The sequence below is a fragment of the Osmia bicornis genome, chromosome 12 (assembly GCF_907164935.1).
Source record: "Osmia bicornis bicornis chromosome 12, iOsmBic2.1, whole genome shotgun sequence".
Classification (NCBI taxonomy): domain Eukaryota; kingdom Metazoa; phylum Arthropoda; class Insecta; order Hymenoptera; family Megachilidae; genus Osmia; species Osmia bicornis.
In genome coordinates, this window is record NC_060227.1 from 8,230,391 (window position 1) to 8,257,964 (window position 27,574).

Genomic DNA, 27,574 nt, shown 5'->3' on the forward strand with positions numbered 1-27,574 from the left:
AAGAAGTGTGAATTAATAATATCGGATAATAGACTGGAAGAAACGTAATATAAAATCTACAGTCCAAAAATGGAATTCAATGTATCCAATTAAGTAAAGCATGGTGAAAATGATTGAAAAGGGAAAATGATTTTTATGACATATTATCTGAACCGTATTATTTTCGAAAATTGTATTTAATCCTTTTCTGTTTGTTTCAGGCAGGTTGTAAATTTATAATTAAGGCTACATGAGCCTCATTATTTTCTTAAATAATGTTTAATCCTTTTTAGTTTGTTTCAGAAGATATTCTAATAACAACAATAAAATCAACAAATTCATTAAAGGTATTCGTTTATACTCTTTTCGATTTTTATATAGGCAGGCCTACAAAGTTATTAATAAGGTTATATGAATTTTATTATTTTTAAAAATGATGTCTAATCCTTTTCAGTTTGTTTTAGGAAGTATTTTGGTGAGTACAACAAAATCAACAAATTCATTGTACTTATTTATGTATATCCCTTTAAATTTTTATATAGACTATATATGATGTTATAATGACTTTAAAGATATAATCGCCAAACACTGCAGTGTTTAATTAGGAAGCGTTAGATTTAAGCGAATTTTTAATATAATTAGGAACGCTCGTATAGTCAGGTATTTTTAGTAATGTAAGTATATAGGACAAATATGCAATTGCATATTTATTAATTACAGATCTGTAATCAAAATCAAAATTAAAAAATGTTACGATAGGAATAAAAAGCAAAAATGTACGTAGATATATGTATGTATAGATAAGTACTTACTTAGATAGGTAGGTAATGAATAAAAATAATGCTCCTTTTGTTGTTCGTTTGCACAACAAATAAAAGCGTTTTGTAAATGTGCATCAGGAGGATGATGTTATTGAATAAAAATAAAAATTTGCATAAATGGAGGGTGGATGGGATGAGATAGGGCGGATCTCCAAACCGCAGCAACCTCTTCGTGGTAAGACCTGGACAATCAGTATTATTTGATGGGTAATTAATAACTGCATCATTATTTCTATGATACATTTATTAACTATACAGCAAATAATACGAGCGAATTGGCTGCGAGGTTTGTAGGTTGTTTTTATATTTTTTCTCTACTATATTTGTTGTTTAACTTTGGAACTTTCGTCTTACTTTTATTTGATTATTAACAGTGTTGAAATATTTAATATTATAGGATACGACACTGTATTACCGAAAATGGTAATGGAGTTGTATAACTTGCCGACAAATGCGATACCGGGGTCTACGGTTCTTGTATATGCTTATTAGGATGTCAATTACACAAAGTTATTCTCTTTTGTAATAATTAACCGCGTGATGCAGCACCATTACGTCGCTGCAAATAACACCCGGGGTGTTAACACCCTCTCTGTACCTCTTTATTAGAATTAACGTTTTGAGAATTTCTGCTTCACCTGTAACGCTATTTTTCCTAGGGAAGCCTATTATGCTCGATACTGTATGTTTATTGTTTTGTAATAACTATAATGGTTCATAGTTTTTAATAAAGTTTCAAATTCTTAATTTCAAATTTCATACGCGTTGCACATGCGCTTCGAATAGTTAACACACTGGGCAACAGGTAGCGTTCCGATCGTAGTAATGTGTACAAGTTTCCCGCCGAAATTAGTTCGCACGAGGAGTGCCGTCGAAGTAGTTACGTTTAAAATATTTCAAATTTTCCATCTAAAAGTTATTTAAAATACAACGTGAATACTGAACGATGGATCCGAGTGAAGTAGAATTTCTCGGTGAAAAGGAGTTGGTCACCATTGTACCCAATTTTACTTTCGATATGATATATTTGATCTCGGGAACGGTAGGGCCTTTCCGTGCAGGTTTACCTGTCAAAGTTCCAATTTGGTTAGCAGTGAATCTGAAACAACAACAGAAATGTCGAATTATTGCTCAAGACTGGATGAATGTTGATATTTTGAATGAAGTTAAAGAAGATGAAAAATTATCAAGGTAAGAGGGCGATTTTTTTATTTGTTTATTTTAATAGAACGTCTGTGTTTCCTGTAACACATATTTTTATTAGATTATTCACGAAAATGCCGAGTAATCACTACATGGACGAAGCGCAACTTTTATTAAGTGTTGCGAGTGATGATATACCTGATGCAGATGGAATAAGGACAGCAATAAAGGTAGTGTGAAATATGAAATATTCAGATTTCATTATCATACCTATTTTAATTCCAGGATATATGGGATATAAGAATGTCTAAGCTTCGTACATCAATGGATGCATTGTTAAAACATGAAGGTTTGCATGGAAAATTAGACCATTTAACTCCCATGGAAATCAATAGCGTGCGTCCACTGTTGCCACATACCTTAGATCAAATGTTGAGAATTCAGAGTGTATGTATATAAAAACCTTATCATTAGCTGTGAGGTCTCTGTTTAAATTTTTTAATCAATTTTATTCCAGGTTGCAGGTGTGGCACAGTCTCAGATTGCAGCGGAATCACAATGAAGCTAACACTTATAGGTACACTTTTGTCTTTAGAGATACTTACTTTAAGAAATATATTTTTTAAGTCTATAAATGCATAAGCATTTTATGAAATATTTTTATTGTGATATTGGTATGGATAGTAAAATTACACTCCTCTACAATATACAAATGCAATATAATAGTTTTATTGTTCCTTACTCTTAAATCATTACATACAGTCACTAGCATCTCAATCACAATTTCTCATTATCACTAAAAGTGTAATAACATCGTATTTACATTGGTAGATTCGGCCGGTTCAACTAATTACTCGCTCGTTCATCGCTCGGCTTTTTCACAATATTTACATTCCTTAAACTTATAGTATACAGTCCTTTAATAATCTTTGATTTCAATTCTTAAGAGTAAATCTCGCTTTAGCAAACTTAACGCAGATTGATCGACGTAACTTTACGATCGTAAATCGATATCCGGTACCATTAATTTTCAGTCAAATTCTCAATTCTACGTTAAGCTTGTAAAACCGAAGTGTTCATTGTACGCTGCAGAAAATGGAAATTATATTACAATTTGACGGGAATTGGGAACCGAAATAAACACAAGAGTTTGATGTTATCAATGTACGTAATAAAACTTTGAAATTCACTCGGAATATCTTTAGCTCCTTATTATCTTTACATTGGTAAAACAAAAGTTGACTAAGTCAAGTGACTTCGTGTTGTGTTTGTTTGGGAAATTACTATTGCCTCCTAAAATTGTATCCGTAAAGATTCTGTGTATGTTAACTCAATTTCACAATATCATACTGTCAGTGCAATGACCTAAGTACCACATTGTGCCCTTGTATATAAAGTACTTCGCGCTATCACGCCATGTATACGCGATCGATGTTAATAAATACAAAACATCGTTAATCGTTTACTAGACTGACGTTACATGTAAAATAAGAAATGCGTATAAACCATATCGAAACGTTTACGCCTGTATCGTGACGATATTAAGTATATTATTGTGGAGAACGATAGCAATTGAGTTAGTATGATACAACGTTACCGAAAGAATAATGCTTATCGATCTAAACAGCCACAATTTTACTAGGATCAACCTTAACTCGTATAAACATGGTATTGTCTTTGACGAAGTGCCGTTTCTTGACCATTTCATGGGAAACGAATCGAGGGAAACCAAAACCAAGAGAATCGGGTTCACGACTTGGCCTCTGGAAGTTCTTCCATGTTGGATCCGGTATAAAGCTTTCCACGATATTGCAAGCCTTCTCTGCCACCACCGTCTGATCGAATATAGTGAAGGATACACTATGAGAAAATGGCCATCGCAACAGAGCATCATACTCTCCGGGAAGAATCTTTATGTATATAGAGATGTGACTTCCTTCGCCGGTTCCATTTCCATTTAAGAAAACTGACGCCTGAAATGTTCATCGTTTATGAAAACAACTTGTATAACATCAACCAGAGTATTTTGAAGAATTCAGATGCTTTCAGAAACTTTGTACGATGAAGATTAATATAGTTTAGTTACCTGTAGCTTATAACCATATTGACTAGTATAGAATGGAGGACTGACAAGTTCCATTCCCTCCTTGGCCTTTGCCTCAGACATTTTCGCACTGTAATCTGTGATTTTCCATATTAGCGTGCCTGTATAATTTAACGACAACTTGCTAATTGCTGATTTCAGGCTGGTTATCTGGTGCTGCTGTTTGGTTACTACACTGCACATCAGGCTCAGGTGCATCTTTGCTGATTCTTCCAGGTGCTTGTCCAATGAGAATCTATTTCCCTGTACCAAAAAGGGTAACATTATTCTATATTGATCTACCGAACTTATACATATAAAAAGATAACGATAACAAGATTGTGATCATTTTTGTACCTTGAAACGACACCCAGCATCCTTGAAGGTACAAGACAAAAGGTGTGTGGTGCAATGGTCCTTCAAGTGGACTTCGAGATCCTCCCTTGGTAAAACTGCAGTTTCACAACGATGAGGACAAGCGACTGGAAAACGGCCACACTTGGCGTGATGGGCACCTAGCGTGTCAAAAACAAACTCTTTGTTGCAATAACGACAGGCTACCAGCCTTTTCGCACATTCGCCCAGTTTGTGTTGACTGAGATGCCTTCTTTGCACCTTCATGCCGCATTTGTTCTCGCAGTACAATGGCTCGTAACCGCATGTTCCTGTGTGTTTCTGTAAGTAGACAAGCGTACATTAACGTTAACATTTATTCTTTATAAATAATCAATAACGATCTATTAACATTTACTAACAGCAATCGTTAAAGAAAAAGAATTCGAGGAATGTAATTCCACTCGTGTTTTCCATTATTTTCATTCGTAGGAAGTGCGGTTAACAGCTAGCACTCGATCGTGATTCTCTAATTAAATGCAACAGCAGTTACCTCGAGTGTGTGACCGGTGAATTCTTTGGCACAGAAGTCGCAGCGAGCTCGTCGTTGAGCGCAAGTGTACTTCAAATGGTCCTCCATGAGTACACGAGGGATCATTGCGCCGCATTTATTGCTGCAGGGAACCGCATCGTGCTTGCAGGTATTCAGGTGAGCCTAAACAGGATAATGCGATTTTTACAATGACGCACCCAGCACGCATTCCTTCTCATCGTTCCCTCTTCGATTATACACTCGCCACGACAATCGTGGAAGCATGAGAACATGAACCATATACTAAAATGAAAAGAGTAACTAATGATTACCATGAATGATATTTTTCTTTGAATTTTGCAATGTATAATGGATGTTTTTTTTTTTATTGAGAACATTGAGATATCAATTTAAATATTATAATTCTGAACTTTTTTCATTTTCAAATTTGCAGTTTTAATTGGTTCATTATACTATAGAAAGGTGTACAAAGCTAGAAAGGTTATTTTGTACACGTCATTTACATTATTTAATGCTTAATGTATTACTAACAACGATCAGCGTTGATAATTGTTCTCACAATTGACCGGAAGGCCAACACAACCTAGCCGTGTGTGGGAGTTAATGTGCCAAGAGCAGTTCAACGACCTATCATGCAAGGTCATTCAAGATCGCAAACACTTAATGAAACGATTTCTAAAGTGTACAATTAAAGAATTCTGTTTAACTAAATGAGGTTGACCTTGGGGTATCCTTAACGCCTCCATAGTCTACCTTCGAATTAATAGAAATCTTCCTTAATCTTACAAGAAGAAAATGAAATATTTGCAAAAAAAAAGATAAATTACCTTCAATTTTCTTAGTTCATCTGACCACTTGCATCCATCTTTGTGATGTATGCAGTATACAATTGATCCCATTATTGCCTTTTCTGCTTCCAAGTCCTGGAAATTCTGGAATCACACAAAGAAACATCGGTTTTAGCTATTTTGCAAGAATAATCTTTAAATTACACTTTCAAATGTCTTATTTCCATTGTTCCCCTTGAATTGCACTAGAAGTGTTATATCCGTGGCTCCGTTATGCCATAAAAGTTAAAGCCTGTTTCGTAATAATTTGAAGAGCAGGTGTAAAATACGCAACTGATTTGAAACGAGAAATTAGCACTAAAAGATTCTCTCGTGTGTGTACATTGAACAAACATTATGTTCCTGATAACTCCAGTTTGACTAACAAAGACCAAGATTTTCCTCAACATTCTGATGAAATAAAATTCGTTTTCTAAAGAAACTATCAAGTACTTAGTTAATTAATAAAGTTTATTAGGTCTGGTTCAAATTAATTGAACTTTCTCCGGAAACACATTGGAAACAATGCAACAAGTTACCTAATCCTTCATTATCATGTCGTTATTGCTGATTTCTCGTCTGAAACGATAGATTCTATCCGTAAACGCTTCTATTGTTTCTATGTTAACTAAGAACATCATTAAATACAAAAGTAATTAAATCACCATTACTTTTATTTTTAGCTACGTTTCGAACTTCTCTCGAGATTATTTCTTTAAGCTTTTATTGTAGTAGTAAAAACGATGGTAATTAATTACTAAAATTAATTGACTAAATAGTAAATAAAAAAACTAATTAAATCACAAGGTTAGTACATTCGTAAGTAAGAGAGCAATGAAACGGCAGTAAAATAAATAGAAAAACAAACGATAGAAAGTCCTCCGATAAATCAAAATCTATCTAGAGAAAACTTTCTTTGGAATAGCCGTAGACATGTGCGCGTTGTCAGGGACAACATTCCAATCCTTTATAGAATTTTCATGTTGCGTTGCTGCTTCCAGGAAGAACGTTCACCGTGTTGAACGACGAGTCGTGACGGTTTTCGGAAATAGCGAGATTCAATAATAACCCTGATGATGCAGGAGGCGCCCCGTACTGAGAAACCATGCGGGAGGCGAAAACCAGAATAAATTTAACACGCTACGCGCACTGTGTGAAAATAATTATTACCTCTATTAAGACTCGTTTTTTCAAATACAAAGGACCATCGATTTCATCGGATCTCTTTTATACAAAGTTTTCCAAAGAATGAACCCATGTAAAAAAAAAATGTAGAGACAACCTTGAGGTCCTCTAAAAATGCCTTCACTTCCGGAGCCAAAACGGCACCATGTAATTTTGCCTGATTAATTTCGTTTGTCTTGTACCATTTTGGAGCTACAGTTTGACCCAGTTGCATGGAACACCCTGTGGATAGGAATGTCCTTTCTTCGGTATCCTGGCACATTCTACACCTTCTCAGCCACTTTCACACAGGTACACCCGGTATGTACGGGAACGTCTGAAGGTGCCTGCGAGTTGAAACCTGCACGACCGGCAAGGTCGAGGAACCTAACGCAACCAGCCACCGACAGCGAGATATAAACACCGCCAGGAATGGAAGAGACAGACCTACCTCTTCAGTTTCGAGATTGTGAAAAAGAAAGATGATCAGGACGAAGAAATAAGAACACCGGCCAGGTCGTGATACCCGGGAATAAAAATACACTTCCACTGGACACGATCGAGCCTTGATCTCGCTCCATTCTTATGGTTCATCAGTTTTTGCTCGAAAATAGGAATACAGTAGCTAAGGTGTCTCCTCTTCGTTGATCAAACGTACCGAAATGTTCGAGAAGAAATTAAGGTGAAACGACTGAAAGGAAGTACCGTACATTGAACTTGGACATCCGATTGACTGACTCTCAAAACACCGATTACCTCATTTCAATCCGATGATCCGTCACACGCGAAACTCGTCAGGGAAAATAACAAGAGAATCCTGTTGAAGTCGTACTCTTAAGTCGTACAATTTTATGGAGTGCCAGCGAAGCAAATTGCGTCTGACTAATGCAGCCGCGAGGAATATGCACGAATGCAAATGACCCTTTAGCTCGCGCCTCTCCCTGACCCTTTTTTCCAGGAAGCTCCATAATGGCTGCACCAAACGAATTAGAATACCGACATCGAGCTGACATCATGGGTAGAGCCTCCTGTTCTTCTGATGCTGTTAACACAGCGGTTACAAGTCGTCCTGACGTCACGGCGAAATAACGGACACGATCTTCGCGTACGTTCCACTTATTCCACAGGATGAGAATGACGATCGCGTTATGTAGCCGCGCAAGAATCTCCTAGCTCGAACAGGTACACGAAGAAAATTGGCAAATCGATAGTACCGGTTTACTAAAGTCGCGAAGAAATTTAGAAAATTAACAGCGTTGATACGTTAATGTCACGAAATAATTTGGAATTCATTCGTTTAATTTGAGATAAACGTAACTTCATCGATAGAAGTCCAGTTTTGGATTCTTCGTACAGTTTCGAAAAATAACTGGAAGGACCGAGACCGGGCGAGGAGCTACAGTATTTTAATGAAACGGAAAGCAGTCTGACGAGAGTAGTGTCCGGTATTCGAAAAATCTTCAACCGATATTAGCGATGCACGGATGTGACGGTTACGCATTCGAATCCAACGGGCGAATCTCCTTCTTTTTCTTTTTCATTATTCGAAAGCACGACCTTGACAACTCGATGACCAAGGATTATCATATCGTATTCTTGGAATGCTGCGCTCGATGATCCGTTCCAGGCGTGCGCGAAATTTCAAATTTTCCCAAATGTTTATCCGACCATCGCTGTCAGAACTTGTTTTTCAAAGATAATCTTTTAAATACACATTTACGATTAGACCGACGATAATTAATATGTTATTTGATAACGTCGCGCGCAACGATATGAAAAATGAATTAGAGTCGAAGGAATTAAAAAACGAGGACGAACGTGTTTATTTCTGACGCCTCGATTCACTTCGGTATCAACATACATCTCTTCATAAATAAATGGAAAACACGTTCTGTATATTTTAAGTAGATCAAGCCTTAATTATGCAACATAAGATAATTCATATCGCTGTTGCTACTATGATACTGAATTAAGTCTGTTTTACAAACACTGGAAGTTGCAATTTAAGATCAAAGGAACAAAAATTTCATTCTTCTCACAGTGGAAAAAAAAAATAATTCAACATTCTTTGTTTTCTCAGCTTTCGAACACGCGTTAAAGCTGTAACGTGGGATTAAAGGGTTACAAAGTTCACGACCCGTGAAGGTCCAACTAGAATTTCAATGAGAGCATTTTAATTTCAAGCCGGTATCCACCTTCTATTTTTTTCTCCCCTCTTTGACAACCAACCAGAAACGATCTTTTCCTAGGAAGCGAAACATTAATTCAGTTCCATGATATGATCGAAAAGCATCAGCGTGAAAACAATATACATTTGAACACAATAAGAAGACGAATAATTGAATGAATTTCACGATTCTGGAATTCCACTGTCGATTAACGCGTATTTCATTAATCTAAGATACATTTATGCATCTTGCGGTCATTTTGTTTTAAAGAGAAACTTTTAAGCTACAATAGATAGATTTTCGGGAGGAGAAGCTACCGATAGCCTTTTATCTCTCGTGTACGACTTCTCTTCTATCTTATCGAACCAGAGGAATCTACAAACGTCGAAAATTCCGACCGTTTGTATCGTGACACATCCTACGTGATTTCACCCTGGAGGATTCACGATTTTAGCGTAATCTGGTTAAACAAAAACAAATGTATTCTTGGTTCACCATTAACGCGGTTGAGTTGAAGATATCAAAGGCTGTTCCGATCGTTACGTAAATAAGCGAGCAAGATAACAGTGGATACTAAAATATTGACCACCAATGCCGAGATAAACTTACATCCTAATTATCGATGTTTACGGTGAACTTAAAATAAACGTTGCAATGGCTACTCATTTGGGATCTTTCGAGTCTTGCTCGCAGCTCATTTAATATAAGTTTGTCTATGAAAGATAAATGAAAAATCCCAAGGATATTCTGTAAGGACGTTTTCAATAGGCAAGTACGGGCATGCCGCTACGTTAATTGGAAAAATATACGTTCGTTCCAATTAGAGAGATAAAGAAGATTGCGGAACCTTTCAACAATACCGAGTTCTTCCAAAAGTACCCGGAAATGAACGTGCACTTGCACTCGAGTCTAGCACGTTCAGCAAGCCCTGTTAAACGTAATTTCTATCGAGATTGCTGTCTCGTACGCCTATTTCTGAAGGCGAGCAGAACAAGATGTTCATTACGATGGAATGCGCGGGGGAACAATGCTCGAAGGAACAACAAACACCGCAGAACTTCCGGCTAAGTTGAAGGCGGTGGTCTCCATGGGAAGAGGAGAGAGAGGAAAGGATCTGCTTTTAAATTAACACGCCTTAATTACCACCACTCGTAAGCATCCGCGTTATCTCGCATTCCTGAACACGTGGGTCACAAGTGACTATACAGACTTAGCTTAATAAGAGCTGACTGAGACACTGTCTCTTAATTCCTTGAGAATTCATTTGGTGACAGTCTTTTTTTAACCCTTTATAACAACGAGCTGAGAATATGTAGATAACTGAAACCGAGGTAACGCAACGGGCTCTGCGAGTATGCGTGCTATTTCCTGAAGATTACGCATCACCGAGAGGCCACGATACTTCCTGCGATAATTTCCTGGATCGTCATCATTTTCCAATTGACAGTACCCCATCAAACTATTACTCTATAGCTGTAACAGTCATACTCCCCGGTCGACGATATCCTTTGTTTAAAAATTCTTCGAGTATTTCAGTAGTAATAGAATGATTCTAAAATATGGTTTCACACCTTTAACTGTGAAATGTTTTAATATCTGGGGCTTATACAGTCAGTTACTAGCATACTTCCACGAATGCATTTCAAACAAGTTGAAGCTTATCTGGACGTTTCCCGAGACCTTACCGGTGCGCAGGTTACTGGCCACCATTTCCTATCGTTCTTTTTGTTTTCAATCGTTACCCTCTTAACCTATTCTCCGGTCTTAATCGAACGGTACGCTCTGTGAATCAATGACACGACCTTATTTCCTCGCGTGTCATTTCAACTTCCACCCCTTTCGTAACGGTAAATGAATTATAATCGTCAAGAGCAATGAAATTTATTTAACATCATAGCACCGAAAGGGTTTACACGTGGAGCCAGAGTAATTGGTTTTAATTAAAAAGAACAAGGGGTAATAGGATCAGCGGAAAGGCGCTTCTTTTTGCGAGGGAATTCAAATCCACTCGGAGACATATAAAAACTCTGTCTTTCAGGGTGTCGCTTTCTGATCGATATCGAATGTAACGAATCAGGTTAGGTGATCGAACGTAACAAGATGCCTAAAGAATTAACAAATCTATTTTTCGCAAGAGAATCGAATTGCATCGACACATAGTCGGTGGATGGCGCGAGAACAGAAAGCGGAGCCGATACCACGGAGGTGCACGAAGGAGGCCGAACGGGTTCGGAAGCAGCCGAGGCCATCTGTTACGCTCGGTTCCCACGCTTCCGCCGTCGCCTTTCCCCGCCTTTGGACCAGTCCTCATCGCTCCTTTTTCCACCGACACTGCCGGCTCTCCGCGTCGGTTTATTTTATATAGCTGGAGAACGCCTGGACGTCTTTAAACCGCGACTCCACGTTTTCTGTTACGAGGCTAAACTTTTGTCCATTACCGCGGCGTATCCCCGACGACCGGCAACTTCGCACACTCCGTACCGACGCGTTAAGTCAAAGTTACGGCTCGTCTTTCGAAAATATACAACCGACCGGATCGTCTTTATCTATTTCGGTATCGTCTTTCTACCAACAACACGTGTCTCGATGTATCTCGATGTACTCGGTAATCTTCGGTTATGTTTCGCGAAAATATCGATTGATTTAGAAAAGAAAGTTGTAGATCTTTAAATACGTTTGTTACCGTGGGAGAAGTTAGATAAATTTAGTCAGGCAGCTTCGCTTTCTCCGATTTGTTCGTCGAGCCGTCGTCCGCGATACTTGAAACTGGTCCATGTACCTTCCTGGTAAAACCCGGAAAGGGGTCGTTTTTCTAACAGAAGAAAACCGAGCGCAGATACCGATCTTCCTTTCTAATTTAACACCGCTGTGACTTGTAACCGGACTTCCCACGACGCGTATCATTCCTCGACGAGCAGTTTAATTATCGTAGGAAGAAAAATGGTACCGCGACACATGTCCAGCTACTCGAATTCGTTTACAAAAGAAAACGAAGTCATTTTGGTGCGGGAGCAACACGTGCCATCAGCCAATCCTCCGCAGTCGCGCCATTGTCATCTTCCCGGGGACTCTGTTTACAGTTTACACGAACGGATCCCCCGAAACGACCCCTGCAGAAAGTTGGCACTCCCGACCACCAGCAGCCGCTTTGAGCCGGCTGTTTTTAAACGTGTTAGCACAAAGGGAATCGTAAACGTGCAGCACGTGTGCTGGCAATGCATTCTCGAGGGGTCTGTGGAACGATTAAACTAACCGCAAGAAGAGATGAACTCGATTCCCTAAATACACGTTCGACACAGTAAGGGGAACCTCCGATGACAATTTCGAATGACTCCCCCCTTGTTTAGCTATCCATGAATAAATTCGATTGACTGGGTTAAACAGATACACGTGACCGAAGGGAGTAAAACGAGATTCGTGCATCAAGTAATCAAATAATAATTATTCTTCTCTCGAATTTCAAATTTTATTTCAAGATTCTCATCGCATATATTGTATAATACGGGAGTTGTTTTCATTCCTTTCGTTACGCGAAGGTCCACCGTGCTCATTTATGCGTAACTCGAGTCTGAAGATCGATTATACTGCGGCATATTTCGTAATCGTCGCGGTATGCAATCGATAATGAAGGGACAATCGACCCTTTCGAGGGAAGCCGAGTTTGGAAAAGGCTAGCACGAGGAATAGTTTGAAAACATGTTACCGACTGTCGTGGCATAAATCACGAGCCCTGTTGGGATGATCAGAAATTCTTCTTCTGGGAAACACGTGGCGGTAGACAAACAAGAAAACGAGCCGTTTTATCAGCGGTTTTATTTGATAATTTGAATTTTATGTCTCATGATAATGTAATATTTCGGTTATTTTATTGTCTCAACCGAGGACCGACGTTATTCTACATATGGTAAAAAGTCGCTTAAACAATATGCTGGTAGAAAGTAAATGTGATACAATGCAACAAATACGGTGCTTTGAATTTCGATTACATCGTATGAATGCGCGACAGCGAGCAAAAAGGAGACCCCCTTTTGATGTTCAAGATTTATGTAGTGTTTTATTCGGAGAGTGCTCGCGTTTCGATTGCTGCACATACGCCCATGTTATATATGTATTTCGATAAGCAATTAATGCGCGACGCATTCATCACGGGGGGCACTCGTAGAAACAAAGTTGAACCAACACAACATTGTCAAGATAGAATCATGAATGGTACTGTTGTAAACGATATCGAAACGTAACCCTCAGTTTCCGTTTTGTCCAATAATAGATTTCCCCCATTCTGTGGTTTCCATTTATTCGCATGAAGATTAAGTTACGCGTCAGCTCGGGGCGGTTTATGAAATTGAATTTAATAAGTGCAAAGACTCGACGACGAGCAAACCTAGAAACAATTACTTCTGATAAAATTGAACTGTACAAGAAGCTCGATTTTAAAGAAATCATAACGGGGTCTATTTAAAATGTACACCTTAATTATCTTTGGAATGAATTCACGTCACCTCGTTTCTGGTAAGACATAAAAATCTACGACGTGAAAGTAAACAAACGTATGCAGTTTCGTAGTTGGACGAATGCATGCGACTGAAATGCATAACCAGCGATTAACCCGTTGCTGGTTGAAGCGTATAGCAACAGACCGTTATCTGAAACACGTATGACGATAAACTTGAAACTCTGCTCCAGTATATTCGAAGAATGACCTGCGTGCAATTTGGTATGCCAAATAACAATTATTAACGATTATCCAACTTTCCACCCTAAACAACATTTACATTCACCCCCCTAAGATTTTGAACGGCACTGGATCACATAGTATCTTGTAAAGTATTACGTGATTCGTAGTTAAATTTAATTTTGGAGTGGTTAGTTTCAAAACTACTGTATTATAGGGAGCCTCGAAAGGGTGGTTTTCGCTAATTTCAGTGGAACTTGGCGGAATGACAAAACTATCGTATCCTTGATTTTAGCCATGGATGTTTAGTCAATTTTGAGAAAAATGCAATTAATAAAAGGTTTCTCCTGAGAGGGAATTTGAAAAGTAGCGCGCTACTACTCCCATACACCCTATGCGTTTTTTCAAATGTCAGACGTATTTTTCTTAAAGTTAGTCATCTGCGGCTAAAGTACAGTTTTATTATAAATATACACCTATCATTCCAGCAAGTTTGAAACTGCCGAGGTCCACACCCTTGGCCCTCCCTGAAAGTCCTACGATATCTTAAAATTGCAATGAGTATGTTATGGAAAGCAAAAGAAAAAGAAAAAGAAAAAAAAAAACAAAAGATGTCTAACCTCGTCGGTAATAATCGGTGCCTTGTCCATGTTGTCGTTGATGGGACTCGGTGGCGACGTGGGGCTAGCACTAGGGCTCACATGAAACCCTTTTGATTCCTTGGCAGGCCTCTGGGGGGATACCCTCGCAGGGAAGCTCAAGGTTTTCGTCCACTGCGACAAACCACGCACCATCTTTTCCTTTTTCTCTTGTCAAATTTCACCGATGCAACAGTATTATCTATTTTATATAGGTGTGTGTATGTGTGTGCGTAAACGCAGCGCGACGATTCGAACTCGGTGTATTTGCACTCGCGATTATTTAAAGGCGGTTTCGCGAACAAAGTTGAACCGATATCAGCATTCGTTCCCTAGCGAAATCTCCTTCGCTTCGAATCCTCGCGAGACTCGAATTCACTTTAGAACGTTCACCGATCGCTTATAAATATTAATCGACGTTTCGAGAGATCGACTCGCGTGTATCCGTGTCGTGACACGCATGGAAACACTCTGATCGCACGCGCGCTACCAAACGCATGCCACGAAGTTTACTCACAGACTGTTCGCAGTCGGGTCGGTTAGGTCTCTCCGCGGAACGGTCGCGTCATGCCCGCTGGACCAAGCGCGCTGATTGGTAGATCCGATAGAAAGCGACAGGTTATACGTGCCCGACAAAGATGGACGAATGGAAAATGGCCAATGGGGTAGTTTGTAACAGCAGGAGGGAACGAGACAGAAGGGATTCAGCTAGGACGAACCGCGACCGCGATATCATTTCCAAAGGTACATCCACCGTCAAGGGAGTCTTGTTGCTCTTCGTTCGTCTTCGTTCAAGCGAACGAACGAGTTGAAGAGAATGAGAAGTTGGATGACTTTGGTTGAACGGAGATAACCGAGAGGCAGAGACGGTGAATGAAGGAACGTGTGAAAGAGATTATCGGATATGTGGCACAAGTACAGTCACCGCTGCTTAGAGCGGAGCCGCCCTTAGTCCAGGGAAAACAGGGCACTCGAGTTGCAAATATAAAAAAAGGCAAAGTGTCTTACAGTAAACTGTTACTACCTAAAATATAGCGAATCTATAGGGCACGTCCCTAAGTGAGTCATTCAAAATTACCTGCATTCGCCCAGTTTACGGTACAGTGGGGACTAAATCAAGATTACCGACGAATCGTCTAACTCAGGTAGCCGAGGGAACTGTATTAAAGCGGTACTTTTACTGGCACCCTTTCTGAAACAAAGAATTTGTTGGACGCGTGATCGGTAAAGACACTCGTGTTGCCAACTGCAGGTCCGTGAACGTGGAGGGGAGCAAAGCGACATTGTAAGGCCCAACTGTGGAGGCATGTTCCTTACATTCAGCCACGTTCAACTGTATGTAAGTACGCGGACAGGATCTAGCCAGCTGCGGCCTTCTTCGACCTTCCCCCCACCAGGCCCGGAATCGAGCCTTCTGACCAGCTTCACGAACCGGTACCGGCGTTCTAACAAGGAACATCCGCGAAGTCTCCGCCTTCGATCTTCATGAGACATTATCTTGCGAAGGACAGTCCGAAAATTGGCCGCCTCCATGCTTTTTGTCGCTTGGAATTTACGGCCTGACCGTACTTCTAATGCACAAGTTAAACGCATCGAATGTCTGGCACGTAAAAGTGAGCTCCGTAAAGTTTCGTCTTAGCCTGGGGTATCCCCAATCTATGTAACCGAATTTGGAAATCCGAAATCTATGACCTATTGTTCATTTCGTATTTACCATATTACCCCTTTTTCTTATCAATTTGTCATCGGTTTGTTCCCAAATTCCTGAGACATTAGTCAGCCTGACCATTTCTCGAAACGTCCAAGCGTAACAATATTATCTAGTGACTTCACTGTTTAAAATCGTGTCTACACAAGCATTTAGGAGGCTCGAGAAAAGGTGAAACCCTCCAATTTGAATTTTTCAATTCACCGTGCCCGCATGGCTCAGAGTTCACACCATCTGTTCTCATTTCCCCGGGTCTGTTTCTTTCGTTGGAAATTCCTTTTGCCCATCAGATAAGCCAGCATTTGTCCGTCACCCTTCTCAGTGGGGTGTGTCTGTTCTAAATTTCATTGCTGTCTGTAGGGCGGGTCGTATCCGATTCAAAGCACGTCCCCTTGAATCGGCTACCGGTGAACGTTAATTATCTTGACATATGTTTGCGTGTTCGCGAAATGCATCGGGTTTCTGTCATAGTTAACCCCTAACTTTGGAAAATTGCTCTACTCGTCAGACCGAATAAAAATTGTCGAAATACGAGGTTCGTTCAAATGATTGGCAGCTAGTCTTTATTGCAAGATTGTTTAACAATTCAATAGATTGACGTTCCTCGACAAAGTTAAGGGTTCTTTTATTCAAAGTCCGCAACAGGTGCACCGTCAGGTCGCATTAATTCCTCTGAAGACGTACTGCAATTTTACAGACCTGATATTCACGATCGTGCACCTTTTGGACCCTTTTTATACACAAGGCAGGTGTCTCTCCCCTCTTCGTATCTATAGATCAAAATCTCTTCTCCTGTTGCCTTGTGTCGTACCCAAGGATTACGTTTTTATTTTTTTTCCCCGATTAGAAATTTCTCCTCGCATATTTTATTTCACACTTTCGATAACAGATCTAATGAAGTTATAAAACGCGAGTAAATGTATGCTACTTGCATACAAAGTCTTAGCTATTAACGTGCATATAGGAACAATAAATTAAAAACTAGAAAGTCGGTCATGTAAATTGTGAATATCTGTCGGAAAAAGAAGAAACGCGATCGTAAACTGCATTTTCCAATGGCATCATTCAGGCTACTTTTGCTCGAATAGAATATCCTCGCGTTAATGTAATTGGTGCATAACGTTTCTCGCGTCAAAAGATACGATATCCTTGAATTATGGAAATCGCGTGTGACAAAGCAGTGAAGTCTAAAGTAAACGAATTTTCATGATTAGCTGTCGCTGTTCCAAATGACAGAGTAGAAAGTCGTCAAACGTGATCAAACGGTACACGAGCATTTAAGCATCGACATGCTTCTCAAGTGGTCCTTTCACCAAGGACATATCCTAAATATTCCAGATTTTCATTGGTACAACCGTGATTACGTTCAATAGTTAGCACGTAAGATTGGCATGCGTTCTCTTGACGTTTAGTCCAGTTTTGCATCCGGCACAGGTAGATACTGGGGAAAGGTCGAGCTGTCGACCTGAATAACCTGGTGGTTACGCAATAATTGTGGCGAACTGGTGCGCTTTTTACGTTGCAAGGCTGTACAAGAATAGGAGGTTGGACGTATGATCAGAACCAGATTGAAACCCGCTTAGGGATTGACATTAGAATACGAAGCTTGACAATATTAGCTTAGCCTGTTAGCTTTATATTTTGGAATTGAGAATTATTTTTTCAAATTAAAATTTAACATTCGTTCAATCGCATCCTGTATGGGCTGTTTTTGAAATAAACTCACCCTCGGTGACATTCAATGAAATTCATCCCCAATCGATATTCGACGCGACAGATCGCGCATAGAACGATTCGAAACTCAGCGGAGGGAACAAAGAAAGATTTTTCGAGACACCGATGCGAGAAGCACCTGGAGAGGTGACGGGAGGGACCATTCGGAGGATAGGAGCAGCCGGGGAATAATATTGGGAAGTCTGCAGCTGTCACAGCAGCTGCAACTCTCCTCCCTTGCTCACAATCTGACCGGCAGCTTTTCTGCTTCTTCCTCCTCCTCCTCCTCCTCCTACTCTTCTGCCACCTTTCTTTCCTATACGTACGCCATCACCTCGTTCTCATGCCCTAACTTCTGCCTCACGTTCTCATTTGACCTGCTTTCCGAGGAGATTTTACGAAAACCACCCTATGGATTCATTGCTCCCTCGACCCTTTCACTATCATCCTCCCACAAACTTGAGTTTTAAATTTTCATTAAATCTTTTAGGAGACTTGAACGAGACCTTGTAATAATTTTTAGTGTAATGATCGTGAAGTAGGTTCTTGTGTGTTAACATTCATTATATCGTGATTAGTGATTGTTAGTTGAATAAGTGCGCATGCACGATTTTAGGACACTAGCAATTTTATTAGTAGACGAGCGATAATTACCTGTAAATTATCGATAACATGACTTGACAATTAAAGGATGGTTAATTAAAAGGGTTAAACGAAAAAAAGAAATGAAAAATTCTTTACACCTTCGATTAATCAAGGATTATTTATAATGATCGAGTCCTGGCGTACCCTCAGGATTTGTAGCCAAGCATCCAGGACCACTAGATTACCCCCACCGTCGTGCAAAGGGAGCAGATGTGCACGTGGCGCAGGAAGTTTAGTTTTACAGAAGGAGCAGCTGACCGACACCGTGCATTCCTCGTGGAAGAAAGCCGAGAGGAGGATGGTCTCGGTGGTTGGCTTCGAAAGGGGGATGATTGCGTGCTCGGTTCAGCCTAGATACACCCACATGTTCTCGTCAGGGTACGGAAACGAAGGGGCCCCCTTTCAAGGAGGCAGCCCATTAACGTGCTGAGGGCACATTCATTTCCTCGGCTCCACGTTTTCATTTCACGTTTTAAGGGATACTTATTGGACAGGGAACAAGTAATTTTCTCCTGGTAGAACGATGGAAGGTTGCATTGTAAAGTGTATCATGCAATTTTTTTCTCAGTACTCAGAAATTACTTGAGAATTTGAATATACGTATTAGGTAAAACTTTTATGGTTGCAACCTTTTTGAAAATTGCAACTATTGTGTATCAAGTTTCATTGTCTATGAGAAACATCGGGTCAAAGAGGTGAATAACCCTCGCTCATTAACGATACACTAACACGTTCTCAGAAGTGCTACATTATTACCAATACATGAATAAATTCAGCTGATGTTTTTAATTAATCCATCGTTTCGATTCACCGACAAAGACATGATGGTAGGGGGTCGATCGAGACGGGACCGGAAGTCGGAACTATTACAACCGGTTTCGAAAGGTGGCCAGGATAATATACATACATTGTAGCCTGTACGAAAGCATCGCAAAGGTAGTCATTACGAAACTCAACCTTTTCCACACGGTATATTTTACGATAAATCGTTGGTGAAATTCTTCCCTCTCTTTCTCCCACGTTCGGGAGATCGATAAATCTTTACCGACAATGATTCCGCCAGGAGGGTTCAAGTTTGCACCTGGAATCTATGCATTCCACTCGAGCCGTACAACGTTCTTCTAGCGAATTCCTGACAAATCGTCTTTTAATTGAGTCTCTCATTGTCTCTCGGTTACCTGGGAAACTTATTAACCCTTTCGCAAGATGCACTATTGCATAAAAGTATTTTTTTTTTCATAGAAAGAAGAAAAGGCACACGATTCATCAAAAGAGTATATTAGTGAAATCGAATAAGTAGAAAGGAAGAGTGGTAATTAGTCATCTTTAATCGCGAACTTTACTGATCACAGTGATCGTTTCTGGTTGAAAGTCGCTAGAATTCCGACTGAACGGGACACCCTGTATTCATGGTGGTTGTGTAATCGGCCTTAAGGATAAACGGACTAACACATTCGCTCGTCGAGTAGCTACATTTGTAAGTAGGGAGGGCTCGTATCACAAAACGGCCAAGTGAAAGGATAGGCAACAGTTCATCTCGTGTCTCAACCTCCAAGCAACCTTCTCGAATATATCCTTTCGTGCTGCAAGTGCGTCAGCTATTCGCAATAAGACCGCGAATAGCTCATTCGAATTCACATAGCACGAGATTCCCGCTTATCTGTTCTGTTTTTTTTTTTTGCGACAAAAACTGATCTAATCGTCCGTACCTGTCTTTACGAGGCGAACTCATTTTATCGTAAATATCCGTCTACTTTAGATAATCTTATCAGTAGAACTAATCTATCTGTATCCTTTCAAACGGTCAGTCAGTCTATCGTATCGAAAGAGTTGCATCTATGATTACCATCTTCCTTCGATTACTTCTATTTTCGACTTATTTCAAATCACATCGCGGAGATTCTTCGGTCAGAATAAGGAGTTCAATAGATGAATGATAAGGAATAAAGGTGAACTTTAAAATGTACTTCTCAAGGTACGATGAATTAAAGAACATGACGATGATGTATTTCGAGAGCAATGAATATTCATTAAATAATGATAGTTGCAGAAGTCTGTGCGTTATTGAAAAAAAAAGAATTCATTAGTTTATAATGTTCAAAATGAAGGCCGTGATATATTCTTGAAAGACGTAAAAAGTATTTTAATCTATAAGTAGCTTTTTTATCTCCACTATGCAAGTCAGCTTTATGAATTAATTATGATCGTCTAAATAAACATGGGATGATAAAAGTGTACTTCTATGACGTGTTCAGTTATCGAATCAACATTTATAAAAAAGATGGAATACAGTTCAAAGGTGTGCTTTTTTGATACTCTTTCTATTACACTCCGTTATGCAGAACGGCAGATAGAATGAAGTCCAAACGACTTCTCTTCCTGTAGAGTCTTCTTTCCTTTTTTCACTTGTCTCGACAAGTTCGTAATTACGTTATTAATCAACGAATTATGTCAGCTTATTACCTTTCATTTTTCAAAGTTAATCAAGAGACGATGTGTCTCAATACTCTTTCATTTCCGGGAATAACGCAACTTGGGTCGAAAAAGAAAGCTCGTTATGTAATAGCATGCATACTGGCCTGCATAAGAGAATAAATAGTAATCCTGCGAGCCAGAACGTGAACGAAACGTCTTTGGAAGTGTGTGAAACATCTGTTGGTTTTCACACGATATACAGTGGTTCCCTAAATATCCAGATACTAACTCAATACTGTGCTACTCATCCCTAAGTACTTAAAAGTAAGAAATAAGTGATTGCATCTTCCAACACCATCTAAATACAATTGAGGAGTCACTGTTGATTACTTTCGCTGTTTTTCTGAAAATTTTCAATATTATCCATAACGTTACGTAGATGAATGCATTTGGTATTCACTATAGCTTCTGAAGAAGGAATGTTTCAAATAAACTGGCCGGCTTCGACGTTCAGAATAGCGACATGTCGAAATCTCGAAGGCTGGCAGGCGCGCCGCTTGCACGGTCGAAAGATGCACCTGCATCGGCGCGTCTTTGCCGATCACCAGCCAGATGTTCCTCACACCCGTGCCGAAACTGCCCACAGTACAACTCCGTTCATATTATAAACATTCGACTGACAAAATGATTCGGATGTCGCAATAAGTATTCTTCGTGCCAACAACACATGTTCACCTTCTAGTTCGTTATGCAGGGATCAGGATTCGCATACTTCTCGTTCAGAGGGATTTTTAGGGCAATTTATACGCTAGTCTGGAGAACAAAGCTTTCGATGCATTGTTAAGGCTGCAGTGTATTGTTGGGTTATTGGACGATGACTGGGTCAGTGCGTTTCTTTCAACTTGATTACACTGCTCGAATAGTGATGCATTTATGAGGGTTGTGTACCAACATAGAGTAATTTTTCGGCTATTAACTCTTATGACAGTGTAACGAAAATGATATTAAAAGAAAAAGATCGCAAGAAAATAGGGATCGAAGGCTGTTAATTTATTATATTATATATTGATCTATAAATTTTAGTTTGAACGAGTTATCACTTTCTGAACCAGATTTCGGTACTTTTTGTTTTCAATGAAACTGTCCTGCTTATTTACGAAGAAACGTGTAACGCATTATCCAAAGGATCCAGCGACAGTTTACGAGCTAAGCACTGAAATATTATCGAAATACTTGCTCTCAAGGACAACAAGTTCAAGCAACAGCGAGTTAATTACAATATATTCGCACCATGCTCGCGTTATTTTCTACGAGTTCTGCAAGCGTTTCGTATAAGGCCAACGGTGTCACGTAAATTGGCTGTAATTGAAAGAAAAGTACTGCTTGATCCCAAGAATATTTTCTAACCGTCTACACAAATTTACTTTACCATCCACCGTGAAATCGAACCATCTAACCATGTAAATAAGTAGAGAAAAAACTTATGGAAAATAAGTTCTTGATTTTTCTAATTGCACCATTGTTATCTATCGGGTAATATAGGATGTTACTTTGCATCGGTTGCATCCTTTTCTTTTTCCAAAAGCTTTTTATCAGCCGGTGGCGTGCGACCAGCACCATGTCCGACGTCTTCCGCACATGGAAACCAGAGTAACCAGTGCAGCGAGTAAAAAGCTGCAGCTGTCACTGCACGGCAGCTGCAGCGCCGGTGCATCGGGGCCTAGCGATGAGAATAACACGATTCTAAGTCGTTTCGTATTCACGGTGATTTTCGATTTCTCGTCAACTTCTGATAAAAGCCAAATATTTATAAAAATAGAAAAACTTAAATCCTTATTTACACAGTCTGCTCGTTTATGAAAGATTTTTATTAAAAAAATGATAAAGCATTAATCTACATTGGGAAAAACGAACAAGTTATAGTTAGATGAAAATAGAGATGCCGTTTAATTTAGCTTAACGCAATTAAAGCGATGGTAATTTGATAAAAACTGGCTCTAAGGCGTTCACAGAAGCGTTCAATCAGCATAAGAACATGAGCATGGCTAATCGGTCAGGCTCGATCGTTGCAACGTTACGGCTGTTTATCGGTCAACACCGGCATTCCTTGCATATGCAATCGCACACCTAAGATGGATGCACCGAGATGAGAGAAAGTCGAGAATCCTGGCCTCGAGGCTTCGCTTCGAGAAAATAACGAAGCGTTTGTAACACGTATGCACACTCGCGATCACCACCATGAGATAGGCGTGAACGTGCCGCCAAGAAAATGTCATCGGATACCTGCTTCGCCATCCCTTCGATTTCATATTATTCCCATTATTTCTTTCTTTTTCGCGGCTATCCTTTTCAAATGATATACTCGGTTCAGATAAAAACGCGTTTAATGGTTAAGAAATTGCGGACGAATTTCATTCCATTTAATCGTCAGGTGTTACTATGGCGACAGACATGTTTTTCTGATGGACAGGTTTCTACAAGTGTGATTATCTTGATTTGAAAATCATCGATAATTATAGGGGATTTTGATTTCGCTAATTTATAGCGAAATCTAATGGTGTCACGTTGCGATACAAGAAAGCTTTTAAGCACTCCTTTTAAATTTTCGCAAAAAAAGGTACATTGTTACATCCTGTTTTAAATACTTAAAACAGCAGAGTGCACTAGAAATTACGTTTTTATTCGATGGAATTCCTCTAAGAGACGTAAGATTAAATAGCGATCGAGTGTTTCACTTGTTTGAAATGATTGAATTAGCGTACGTTCCATTCAAATGAAACATTAACGCGAGTGTAGGCGAGAAACTAACCTGGGTATGTATGAGGTATGTACACAGTACCGCGGTTGTACACGTGGTTAATAGGTAAACAGTCGGGAGAATGGTTGATGTATCTAGGCTCATTATTCTCCCTCGACAATCGGATCGTTTCGAATTAATAATTCACTAATACCGTTCAATTATCATCGTATTCGAACGATATCTTGAATTACAAATGTTATTTAATCCAATCAAATAGAGCTATGTATACCGATGAACCTTGCTCGATTAGTGTCATATTGGAAACGTTAGAAAATGAAAAATAAATTTTCCAAGCTTGTAAAGGAAAATAAAGATAACAGAATAGAGACGAAGCACGTTGGAAATTGCTCGAACTTGGAACTCGTCCGGAACACGTGCGCATTCACGCCGAAGGGACGCCATTACGAACACCTATGAGAAGAAACGCACGAGCCTATTGTCTCAATAGACTTTTCTACCTGGCCTGACTAGCAATGTCTGAAATTTGCTTTTCAAATCATGACCCTGGGATTTCCATGGGCAACCATCGATCGTGAATACTTTATGACGCTCGCTGATACCCCGAAATACCACTAATAAACATTTAATACCCTCGACGACTTATTCCTTCCATAAAATGATAAAGAAACTCGAGGAGCCGGAGGTAGACTAACTTTGAACTGGAATCCTGTGAGAAACGATTTAGAGCTTCTATTTTCGGCGTTTAAGTGCCCAATAAAAGCTCAACTGACAGAATACGTTGATTTTTGTGTTTTGATAAACGTGCAGAAGGTTTACTTACCGACAATGAAATCCTGATGACATTCTAAAGCACTAAAATCGGTAATAAAGTTCCAGTCGTTTATTAAACACGAAGTACAGTCACTTTATCAAGGGTTCACGTATGAACTTGAAGAATGTTACACTAAATCATCGTTCGTTTTGGAGAACTCGCGCTTCAGATCGTAAAACGGAAGAAAGCGATCGTTCAACGCTCTCGATACACCGGAACCAGGAATTTCGAGCCTTCACATCCTCGCTGGAACGATTTGCAGTCTATTGTCTCTTCCTCCTATTAGAACACGAAGAATAAAAATTTTACAACGTAAATCGCTATTTACTTCTAAATGGAAAAGCTATAGATTTAATTCTACCCTGGCCAGCATTGAAGGGTTAAATTCAAATACACAATAAAACCAACCCTTTGCACGAATCTAATACCTGCTGCTATTGAGGCTTCGAATCGTTGGGAAAATCCCAAACTCGAATAGAAACGAGACCAATTGAATAGAATAAACCAGGTACACGAACCGTACAAAGAAAAAGAAAAAAAAAAGATTTGGAAGATGGTACGAATTCGAACCTTTTGGATCCAAGCGGTAGCCCAAGAGAAGTCGAGGAGGAACCAACCAGTTACGAGACGGTCGCAGGAGGTACTAAACGATCGTAGTACTGGCTATACGATCGCCGGTTCTAAGCGAGGTGGTTCTTATCAGCGAGAGGAAAAGCTCGATAGTCCGGCCGTGGTGAGCGACAGCGTAACATCGACTGTATGCTCGACGTGTTTCCAGGTGGAGGAAGGTGTGTGCCAGCAGGCTGCACACACAGCCTTGCCGGGGAAACTAAAGTCCCATAGGACTTCACCTCTATACACTGTGTACACCTAGATAGTTATATGAAGGCAGGTGCCCGACAGACACAGGTGAACGTGGCGGAACACAGGAAGTGCCAGAGACAGAGAGGCATTACAAAACCCGTGGTATCAAGTGGGGAGAGGCAAAAGACGATACGAAAGGAAGTGGTAAAGGAAGAATTTCGTGCGACTCTTCCAGTCGCGTGCCTCGTCATGGCGAAATTAATTTTTTTTTCTTAATTTCTGAAAATGAATTACAAAAGATTTTGTAACTCTTTTGCGAAGAAGGACGCGAGGAGTTGCTTAATCAAGAAAATCCTTAATCACCAGCTTTCCATTCACGCTATAAATGGTCAACTAACCAACGACATGAATTCGCAGAATCGTCTCTGCTAGCTATGGCAAGGAGAGGCTCGATTAAACGACGAAACGATCGAGTCCAGGTAATTTAGCGTGACATTCGACGAGATCCCTCCGCCCATTCGTCCCATTACGACCATCAACCATCAATGAAAACTGTGACGGCGATTAGTTGAAGCAGCGATCGGAACGATATCAAATCAATACTCGTTTGATACTTTGGTATCGATTCGTTTGAACGTCATCAATATGTTGGATCAATAAAAATTGTGAACTTAGAGAACCGCCTGTGCCGAGTCGTAAAAGGCAAAACCAGTGGAATTCCTTGAATGTCGTCATGGCGTTATCAATCTACCACCCTGCCCGTTCACGGTGTATTGCAGCACCATCGTGTGGAATAGGGCCACCACGTTGTTATGCTACTTGCGACTCCATGGTGTACAGGAATAGCTTGAAAGGCCGTAGCCCCACCTCTGCGTCCCACGTGCGTGTATGCAGCTCGCCATATTTTCCTGCATGCAAGAAGAATGCACATGCAAGTGCAACACCATCGAACGAAGTCGTTGACTGGAAAACGAGCACATGGGGCTGTAGACGAAGAGGGGGCCAGAGGGGTACGGCGGAATAGTGGCAGCCAGCTCCGTAAGCTCGTTTATTCGCACTTTTACCCGGTTCGTTTAAGTGCGGCCGGATTTCTGTTTATCGAACGCTCGTTGTTCCGAGGGAACGTATCCTTTGCGCAAACCGGAAGTACCGAAACGGTACCCCTTCTATCGACCGTCGAAAGATCTCACGCGTGTTTGCAATCTGAATTTGTTTTCTTCCCTTTGGATTAATATCCACAGTTAGGTTGCTGCGCCTCTTTGTTTTAATACATCCGAGGATGTTTGTAAAGACACTTCTCTTTTTTCCTATGAAAACCCGTTAAATGCATCGCAAACGTGTATTGCTCATCGTCATAAATAAAGACGCTAGACGCGCAAGTCGAAGTTCCACTTTTTACGCTGTGGAAAATCGCTTTACCGGTCTTCTTTTTCTGTCATCACTCTAATAGCTTTCGATATAACGCGTCGCAATACTGGTGATCGACATTGAAAACGATTGGTCATGGCGTTTTTTGTACTTTCAATCAGGTGAAAATTAAATAATTGTAAAAATTACATTAGCACATTGTCCGTCATGAAATTCAATCTATTCTTCCTAGGATAGTTGTTTTCTTTTGTTGGAAATAATCGAATTAAAGAAACGTAAGTGGATGGAGGAAGTTCTAATTCGTAGAAACTGAACGGGGATTAGCAGTTTCGCAGTTTACAAGCGAGTCCGGTTCATCGGGAAATCAGAAATTAAACGAGGCACGATCGAAGGGTTTACTCGTGATCGTAATGTTACGTTTGGGCCTGCGTGACTTCCGGTGGAACCTGCCTTTCCGGTGCTCTCGTCGTCCAGCCCACGCGCTCTAAGGTTTCTTTCAAACATTTCCTTCCTGTCCTACCACCTTGAAGAACTGCCCCATGGGCAACGTTTCTTCTCCAACTGGTTTCAGATGGCGTTCTACCGCGACTACACGAGATATCAAGTGTAATTTTGGTACATCGAACAGCAAATTTTAATTAATCCTCTGATTTTGTATTAAGTTTATTACTCTGATCAGCTATTTCTACGTTTTTTTCAAAAATTTCTGCCCTTGATTGTCTAACGAAGACCTCCTTCTATTATTGTTAATGGAAATTCTTTCAGCAGATGAAACGATCTTCATTGTTTCAGTCTGCTCATCCGGAAACGATAAATTTGTCTGCACTCTTCGTGGTTCGTCTTTGTCCAGACTGTGACGTTGCGTCGATACTCTGTTACCATTCGCGTGGTCAGGATCACGGGAGTAATTAAAATGCTCTAGTAATCGTTCTAATTGATCCTGTACGCTGCGTCTTCTCTTCTTAGGA

The 27,574-nt window shown here is 40.1% G+C and overlaps 2 protein-coding genes across 4 annotated transcripts; one reads left to right on the forward strand and one right to left on the reverse strand.

The window, feature by feature from the left end:
- The first annotated feature begins 1,649 nt into the window (after positions 1–1,649).
- LOC114879518 (probable DNA replication complex GINS protein PSF2) lies at positions 1,650–2,666 on the forward strand. The gene is made up of 4 exons (XM_029194507.2): positions 1,650–1,991; positions 2,065–2,173; positions 2,229–2,390; positions 2,461–2,666. The coding sequence occupies exons 1-4, from the start codon at positions 1,747–1,749 to the stop codon at positions 2,503–2,505; spliced, it is 561 nt and encodes a 186-aa protein (XP_029050340.1). The 5' UTR covers positions 1,650–1,746; the 3' UTR covers positions 2,506–2,666.
- Positions 2,644–26,738, reverse strand: LOC114879516 (TNF receptor-associated factor 4). 3 transcript variants are annotated; one of them, XM_029194503.2, is made up of 8 exons: positions 25,005–26,738; positions 24,444–24,713; positions 14,364–14,516; positions 5,740–5,844; positions 4,913–5,074; positions 4,384–4,701; positions 4,030–4,290; positions 2,644–3,916 (listed from the first exon to the last, which is right to left on the reverse strand). In XM_029194503.2, the coding sequence occupies exons 3-8, from the start codon at positions 14,391–14,393 to the stop codon at positions 3,563–3,565; spliced, it is 1,230 nt and encodes a 409-aa protein (XP_029050336.1). In that variant the 5' UTR covers positions 14,394–14,516; positions 24,444–24,713; positions 25,005–26,738; the 3' UTR covers positions 2,644–3,562. The 3 variants fall into 3 exon arrangements, with proteins under 3 accessions (XP_029050336.1, XP_029050337.1, XP_029050335.1); XM_029194504.2 differs by lacking the exon at positions 14,364–14,516; XM_029194502.2 differs by lacking the exons at positions 24,444–24,713; positions 25,005–26,738 and having other exon boundaries at positions 14,364–14,906.
- Positions 26,739–27,574: the final 836 nt, after the last annotated feature.

What these genes read in the sequence shown, in the direction of transcription:
- LOC114879518 (XM_029194507.2), top strand. Translation starts at nt 1,747, where the DNA reads ATGGATCCGAGTGAAGTAGAATTTCTCGGTGAAAAGGAGTTGGTCACC. An exon ending in GAATAAGGACAGCAATAAAG is followed by an intron (nt 2,174 to 2,228) that starts GTAGTGTGAAAT and finishes TTTTAATTCCAG; the next exon opens with GATATATGGGATATAAGAAT. An exon ending in AAATGTTGAGAATTCAGAGT is followed by an intron (nt 2,391 to 2,460) that starts GTATGTATATAA and finishes ATTTTATTCCAG; the next exon opens with GTTGCAGGTGTGGCACAGTC.
- LOC114879516 (XM_029194502.2), bottom strand. Translation starts at nt 14,537, where the DNA reads ATGGTGCGTGGTTTGTCGCAGTGGACGAAAACCTTGAGCTTCCCTGCG. An exon ending in ATGAACTAAGAAAATTGAAG is followed by an intron (nt 5,075 to 5,739) that starts GTAATTTATCTT and finishes TATCCTGTTTAG; the next exon opens with GCTCACCTGAATACCTGCAA. An exon ending in TCACCGGTCACACACTCGAG is followed by an intron (nt 4,702 to 4,912) that starts GTAACTGCTGTT and finishes GTCTACTTACAG; the next exon opens with AAACACACAGGAACATGCGG.